Here is an 8,516-nt window from a genome sequence, read left to right on the forward strand (position 1 = left end):
TTGGAGTGTTGTGATTCTTGGCATTTCGAACACCTGTCACGAGTGATGGTTCCCCAATGAGATTGAATGCAGAGTTGAAGTTCCCTTTCGAAAGGGAACTGTTCAATTTGAAATCTCATTGGCTGCAATCAGCTTGCTCAACATTTAACTTGTCAGTGTTTACTGTTGGCTAGTCTTGCAGCACACTATCTGAGAAATTCAACCTCTTAAGTGAATGGTCTTTTATCATTCCAGTAACCCTTTACATTAAGGTTGCTTTTGTAAAGGGTTTATAAAGGTGTTTATTAATGACTAATAGGTTATTTACAAATGCATTATAAATCGTTGATAAGAAGTTATATGTGATTGAATAAAAAGGGTGACCTGAAATGATCAAACTTTATTTTGAAGAAAAAAACCATGAGTACAACCATAACTTAATGAGATATTAAAAAAAAAAAAAAAATCCAATATTAGTTACCCTTTAACCTTAATGTAGGGAACTATTTATTCAATCTTATTCAAATTATTTAATCCAAAGTAAAGTGAACACTTGTGACCCATTTATTCACGAGTTATAAACGTTAGTACCCTGTGAACCTTAATGTGAAGTGGACACATGCAAATCATTTATTTAAGCAATAAGGTGTATGTGGCAAGGGGGGCGTGTTTTGGCGAAATCTGCAGCCAGAGAGAGAGTCCGGAGACGCGCGGTGAGTGAGTGGATTAAGTAAATAACAAATAACAAATAACAAACACCTGTCTCTTGTTTCAGTAATTGCCGTGGAGAGAGTATTTAACGCCAGGAGAAACAGGAGCGAGCGAGAGAGAAAAGGACTACTGGCTGTCACACTCCTGGATACCTGCTTGTTCGTGTTGGAGTGAAGTGTTATTGATTTATGACTGTTTTGTGCCGGTCTGCACACCTTTCTGTTGGAACACTTTTTTAATAAACAGCCAGTAGTCAAAGCCGACCCTGTCCTCTTCCTTCCTCACATTTGAACCCTGTTACAGTGTACAATACAATCATCTCGCAACATTAAAGCCAAAAATATGTATCAATGCTACTTTCATGAAGTGAAATCACTGAATGCCTTCGCTGAAAAAAAAAAAGTCTCTGAGCCAGTGATCAGCAACAGAATGTTCCTGGGTGTAATATCTCTTAGGTCTAATATCTTATAAATAATATTTTATGTTCGTCCATTAGTGATTGTGATTTTCGACTTTAGTGAAAGTTAGATTATTACGCCCGATGGCGGCAAAGACTGTCTGGTAACACTTTACTTGAAGGGGTGTGCATAAGACTGACATGACACCTTCATAATCATGACATGACACATGTCATGAATATGAAGGAGGTTTTATGAATGTTTATGACAACTGTCATTAAGTGTCATTCGCTCAGTTATGTCATTTTTAATGCAAAGATGACATTGTTTGAGATGTCCGAGTTATGACAACTTGACATAAACCAATACATCATAACCTGTCAGTGTCTTTGTCATGACAACTTGACATTATTTAGCTTTATGGGTTAACATTACATTAAACTGTCATGTGGTTGGTTTTGACATTGGCTGTCATGAGGCCATTATAATAGTGTCATGAATATGTATCTTGAGCTCAAGTACAGTGGTACAAATTGAACTTGTCATTAAAATGTCATTAAGTGACAAAACTCTGACAAATAATTTTATAACAGCGTCATGACTATTTTTCATTTCATGTTTTTTTTGTTTTTGTTTTTTTGTTTTTTTAAGTTTCCTCCAACAGAAGGTCAGATAATAGACAATTTCAAATTTCGTAAAAAAGATGACACTGTTATAAAATAATGGTAACACTTTATTTTAGGGTCTTTTAACTAGTTGCTTATTACTATTAGCATTCATATGGCTAAAATATTGGCTGTTTATTAGTACTTATAAAGCACATATTAATGCCTTATTCTGCATGATCTTATTCTACATTCTTAATCCTACCCAATACCTAAACCTAACAATTAACTATAATAAGCAGTAAATTAAGAGTTTATTGAGGGAAAAGTCATAGTTAATTGTTTATATATGTGTTCCCTATACTGAAGTGTTACCAAAATAATGTAATGTAATGTTAACCCATAAAGCTAAGTAGTTTTTTAAGTTTGATAATTAATCTGCTATGTCATGTTTATGACAGGTTATGATGTTTTGCTAATGTCAAGTTGTCATGACAAAGACACTGACAGGTTATGATGTATTGGTTTATGTCAAGTTGTCGTAACAAAGACATCTCAAACAATGTCATCTTTGCATTAAAAATGACATAATTGAGCGAATGACATTTAATGACAGTTGTCATAAACATGCATAAAACCTCCTTCATATTCATGACACGTGTCATGTCAAGATTATGAAGGTGTCATGTCAGTCTTATGCACACCCCTTCAAGTAAAGTGTTACCGACTGTCTTTATGAGTAAGTCAGTTGCAAAGACTTTATATTGACAGAGACTAAAACAAGGCTGTAAACAGGCCATTTTTACTTTAATCAACACGTTATATAAGACATAACCTACAAATGCATTTACTAGCGCAGTAATGAGAAATACCCTTAACTGTTAAAAGGACTAAGACAAAGATATTGTTTTCCTCAGCAGACATTGTAATTGATTTTTTTTTTTTTTTAATTATGGATAGGCCTATAAAATTGACCTAAAGAATGAATGCTACCTGTATATCAGACACAGGTAATACACTTGTTTTATAAAAAAACATTTATAAAACCAATAAGGTACTCGAGGCGTGCTGTACTGTGAATAAGTCATGCCTGAAAGGGTTGCAGGCAATCCACTTTGTGTAGTGACACGTGCCTAACAATGCCCTTCAGCTGTGACTTATTCACAATACAGCACGGTATCTCTTACCTTATTGCTTACTTAATACTCTCACAAAAGAGAGTATTTTTTTCTGGTGACATTTTATTGTTAATGTATTTATCAGTAAACACAATTTAAACTGAAACAATTGAAACAAAAAGATTAAACTTTTCTTTTACAGCACATTGGAGACTGAGCATGACCTCATGAAAAGTGGTTTGCAAGTACATTAAATAATTATGTACAATCAAATATTTCAACAAATGATAACTAAGCATCACATCTATAAGCCAAAAATATTTGATACATACACGCTAAATAAAGGCTAAATATTTACATTTTATCTAATGTAACTGTACAGTAACTGTGCTGGAGCACCTGTGCGGTTATTTGTATTGAACTAACATAGAGATTACACATATAAACATTTGAAAAACTGCAATGTCATCTTAATTAGCTTACCAGTAAAATCAGTTAAAGCAATGTGAGATTACAGTTTCACTTCAGAGCACATTGGAACAGTTCTTACAGAGTGATTCTTCTCATGAAAAGTGGCTTTATTGGATGCTCACTATTTTCTTTTTAGAGCTCTTTTACAGCAGAATTGAATTCTGTTTGCATCATGAGTCATGATGGTTTTTTTTGGATCCAAATTTATTAAAGTAATAACAAAATACAAATACTCGAAAAACGGAAAAACAAAACACAAGTAGACTAAACGAACATCAACATCACAGCCTTAGAAGGACAAGACCAGAAAAACAACATGGGAAACACAAGGGCTACATGGAATACTGTCCATACCTGAATGTTTGATCCTAAATTGAAATCAAGCTCTTAGGCCCTGTTTTCCCCTGGTATTAAGATGTGTTTTGGTAGATCAGATCACAAGTGGACGACACTAAACCACATCCAGAGGTGGTCGAAAACACATTCGACCGGATTGCTATCGTAGAGTAAACGCTCATGTGGTCAAATGTGTTCGAACAGTCACTAAAGACCACCTACTCTCTGCCTAATGCGTAAACATTATGGGAAGTGCGCAAACCTGATGGGATTTTAAAAAAATTCTGTCGTCTCTGTGCACGTAAATTGCATGTAAATTGCATGAGCTTATTTTGTCCATTAGAATTTCATACCACCCATATTCATATTATATTGAACATACTTTTTAACAGTCGTGAAGTAAGTTTCAAACCAAATGTACCAACAGTATGCGATTTTGGATGTGGTTAAAATCAATGGAACAGAAATATCTTTCAAAATAAGAGTCTTTGAACAGAATAGGACAAGAGCATTAATATGGAATTTGCAGTGACAATACATTCTAAGTGATTTTACAGTGCTTTCAAATGTGGTTCATGCAATTAGAATTGTCGAAACTATCATTTTATAGTGGACCGTAATGTTTAGACAGACTCAGTTTTGGTATGTCTGGGATGTTTAACAAAATGTTTATATATTTGTTCAGCTGAGGGCAAAATTATAAACCCTAATTAGTAAGTTTGATAAAAGACTGAAAATCCATCCAAATTCATTTTAGGAACATGTGTGAAACATAACCACATTGTAAGTACTGAATATACCCTGAGGAAGTGATACAACTTGTTTAATTCAAATGACACACTTTCCCATAAAGAATAGCACTACAAATGAGTTTGTAATTTGCTGGGGTTGGATCTGTCCCAATTAAGTGTTCCAAATCCACAAATGTCCCTGATGTGTAATAGAAGATTAAGTCAGTGGTTCTAAACTTGCCTTTGACCCAAAAATGGGAAGAATAAACTGCAACTACACTGAAAAATTATATATATATATATATATATATATATATATATATATATATATATATATATATATATATATATATATATATATATATACATTTTTAAAAATAAAAAAGCTATATTCACCATAACATACTTTTTACTTTTCACCATAAAAAAGCTATATTACCGTAAAAAGGCTTCACTATAAAAAAGCTACAAAAAAGCTATAAAATGAAAGAATGTTCACTTAAGGTAAAACTAAAAACATTTTGTTAGAAAATGATTGCTATAAAAGAGAGGGCAGGAATATTCTCTTCAAAAGACCTTGATGTTTATTGTGATGTCTTTTCTGTTATACAATAAAACAAACAAACAAACAATAAATAACTTTAAATTTATATAATAAATTTTTTTTTCTATGAGAAGTGTAATTTGCTTTTAGCCAAACCAAAACAAAACAGGTTATATATTGATTAGATCAATATAAAAATGCATTTTAAATAAATAACAGGGTTGTTTCACTTTTTTGTGTAACATTAAGATAATGCATAGTTAGGATAAAAAATAGGCTTATCAGATTTTAAGGGAAGGTATAATGCTTTCCACATCTTCTGAAGATGTAAGGGTAAAAGAAAATACAAGGAACTAAAACGTTAAATTGGATCACTACTTGGGTCACCACTGAAGCAAGAACAACTGAGAACCATATAGGAAAAGTCTCTATCAGGCACTCTCATAATTTTAAAATACATCTTTACTTATGTGTCATTTACTAGCAAAACCACCCATGTTTTCACATTGCTTTACCTATGCTTAACCACCCATGTATTCACATTGCTTTTCCCATAATTAAAGCAAAAAAATTCACAGGAATAAAAGCAAAATAGCTTGTTCAAAGCCAGGGGCATAGCTATGTGTGGCCAGTGCCAACCTTGATTGAAACTTGGTCACCCCTCTGGCCACCCCTGTTGAGCAAGCATTTTGACAGCATTAACAGCTAACCTTTCTCCGTTCAAAGAACTATGACACTGGTAAAAAGGCCATGTACACATTGTTGTCACTTCACCTCTTAATATGGAAAGAATAACAATCCCAAAGATACCAATAATAAGTGGACATGGCAACACTGCAAGATCATGCTTGGCAAAGCAGCTTTACGAGTAAAACAAAAACACAGCAGAGCGAGATGTGGGCTCAACGGTCAAACACGTTCATCAAGAGCATGTTTACACAGAAAAACAAAGGCAAATTTGAGAAGTGGAATGGAAAAAAACCCTTAAGGTTTAGCACAACAAAATTATCAAATATATTAGGGTATAGCCTACATGGTTATACTTGCTTGCTCACACTCGCATCTCCTGTGATAGCACAAATAAATGAGCAGCCATTCTTCTTTGCAACGAAAATATAAATGAACACGCTGTTGCATATTTTAAAACTTTTAAACATTATTGCAATGTTTACTGAGGATTATAAGCTATTTGATCGGCTATAGGCTCAAGCTCTTTATGGAAGGATTGCGTGGGAGATTCCTTGTCTATGAATTTATGCTGAAATCTATTTTATGTGTGTTCCATTCCACATCAGTTTTTAGGCCTATTTTCACACCAAAGAAATCACTTGGTCTTCCTGGCCACCCCTGAAAAAAGTTCTGGCTACACCCCTGTCCAAAAGTAGGCCTAGCCAATATTTGGTTTGATTTCATAAACTGAATAACAGACACACATCCAGTATTGTTCTCTATCAAATAAACAAAATGACCAGTCATATTAGTATGTCCTCAGAAATTCTGATCTTTGTTTATCCTATGCTCGTATAGGCCTACTCTATTTCATTTTTTGTTTACCAGTTTATCAAACTTTAAATTAACAGAAAAAAGTGGCATAACAAAAGAAACATTCATTATGGTGTAATATTTAACACATCGCAACAAACTTTTGTTCATGTAATTCAGTATAATGTAGTCCTTTAAGAGGCTGTCTAAATTATCAAACAAGAATCCTCTCAAATAAAATCATACACTGAAATAGGCTACATCAGACACTGAGATGCAATGAAGAACTGAAAATGTCAGAAAAAACAGGTAACAGGGATTCCATTTTATGTTTGTTATTTCTTTTTTTAAAGAATTATTATGATCCTTAAGAGATGTTACAAATTATGATAGAAATGTCCTTAAAATCCTTTAACTTTGACAGGGTAACTTTCGAAATGAATACTATACATGGTTTAGTGATGCATATTCTGAAAGCAAATACCATTTCTTCAGTGAGCATGCTCACAAAAAAACAAACAAACAAACAAAAAAAAAACCTGTGTCAAGTCTACAAACTCAAGGTGTGAAGCCAAATGGTGGGTTCAAACTCTTCATTTCATGAACCAAATCAATCAGCAAAATTTCAAAGACAGCCAGTGGCCTCTTGATCTCTAGAGTGGATCATACTGTACTTATAGGCTATACTTTGATTGCATTGAAACATTGACTCTTTAGACACAATACATATTGTGTTCTGTTACTTAACGTATTATAAAGTCTTTCACATCAGTCGGCAACAGTTCAAACAACCAGGGGGTGGTCTTAATCTCCTCTGTAAGGAGGCTCGAGTAGCGGTCTCAAACACTTCCCGAACCCCCTCCTTGGTTTTGGCAGAGCATTCCATGTAGTCATACGCTCCGATGCGAGCAGCCATGGCGTGTCCGTCCTCTGTTGTCACAGGCTCCTGTTTCATTCTTGACAGCTCACTTCTCACATTGTGATCACTCCGCAAATCTTTCTTATTCGCCACCAAAATAATGGGCACATTAGGACAGAAATGTCTCACCTCCGGCACCCACTTTTCTGGGATGTTTTCCAGAGAGTCCGGGCTGTCCACGGAGAAGCACATGAGAATGACATCAGTGTCCGGATAGGACAAGGGTCTAAGGCGGTCGTAGTCCTCTTGCCCCGCCGTATCCCATAAAGCCAGTTGAACTCGTTTGGTGTCCACTTCAATGTCCGCGACGTAGTTTTCAAAAACGGTGGGCACGTAAACCTCTGGAAATTCATCTTTGCTGAAAACGATTAAAAGACATGTTTTTCCACATGCCCCGTCCCCAACCACCACCAGCTTTTTACGAATGTTCGCCATCATGAGTTACACGAACTGAAAGTAGCAGAATAACTCGTAAAATGTATCGCTTATAACTGCGTAGGCAGCAGTGTTTCAAAACATTAAACATGATGTGTCAGTGCGGACTTTATAAGCACCATCTGAGTTCCTAATATAGCAGTCCAATCGGTGTGAAGGAATGGCTCTGATTTCACTCTCTTTCCACGAGTCAAGTGTTGTCGGGACAGTTTTTTGACTATTCTATTAGAAGAGTTGACACAAAGCACTGTGGGATAAACACTACCAGTAGAAAAAAATAAAAATAAATAAAATAAATAAATAATAACAACAACAATAATAATAAGAATAATAATATTGATGTTCATTCTAGGATAATTACCAGTAAAAAAAATTATGATGCTAATTTTTTATTACTTGAGATTGAGAAACCAAACTGGGTAACACTTTATAATAACTGAAATAATAAAGCATTTATTAACACACTAAGTAACTATACTATACTAACTATACTATATGTCTAAATAATAAGATGCATAAATGTACATTTAAATATTTTATTAATCATTTACTTACACTTCCTAAATGATCTTATGAGCCACTGACAACTCCTAAATAACTGGTTTGTGAATAATGTAATATATAATTTAGAAATGATAAATTGATCATTAATAAAGTATGAAAACACTATTATTACACAATTATTAAACTCATTAAAGATATGCTTATAAATCAAGAACAAAGCATTTATAGCTGTATTTATAAACGGTTTATTAATGTCTATTAATGTTTTATAAATGATTAATTG

At 34.0% G+C, this 8,516-nt stretch overlaps 1 protein-coding gene across 1 annotated transcript; it reads right to left on the reverse strand.

The window, feature by feature from the left end:
• Positions 1-4,915: 4,915 nt before the first annotated feature.
• Positions 4,916-7,826, reverse strand: LOC125277768 (rho-related GTP-binding protein RhoB). The gene has a single exon (XM_048206269.1). It carries the CDS (start codon positions 7,730-7,732, stop codon positions 7,139-7,141), a length of 594 nt encoding a protein of 197 aa, XP_048062226.1. The 5' UTR covers positions 7,733-7,826; the 3' UTR covers positions 4,916-7,138.
• Positions 7,827-8,516: the final 690 nt, after the last annotated feature.

The sequence above is a fragment of the Megalobrama amblycephala genome, linkage group LG11 (assembly GCF_018812025.1).
Source record: "Megalobrama amblycephala isolate DHTTF-2021 linkage group LG11, ASM1881202v1, whole genome shotgun sequence".
Classification (NCBI taxonomy): domain Eukaryota; kingdom Metazoa; phylum Chordata; class Actinopteri; order Cypriniformes; family Xenocyprididae; genus Megalobrama; species Megalobrama amblycephala.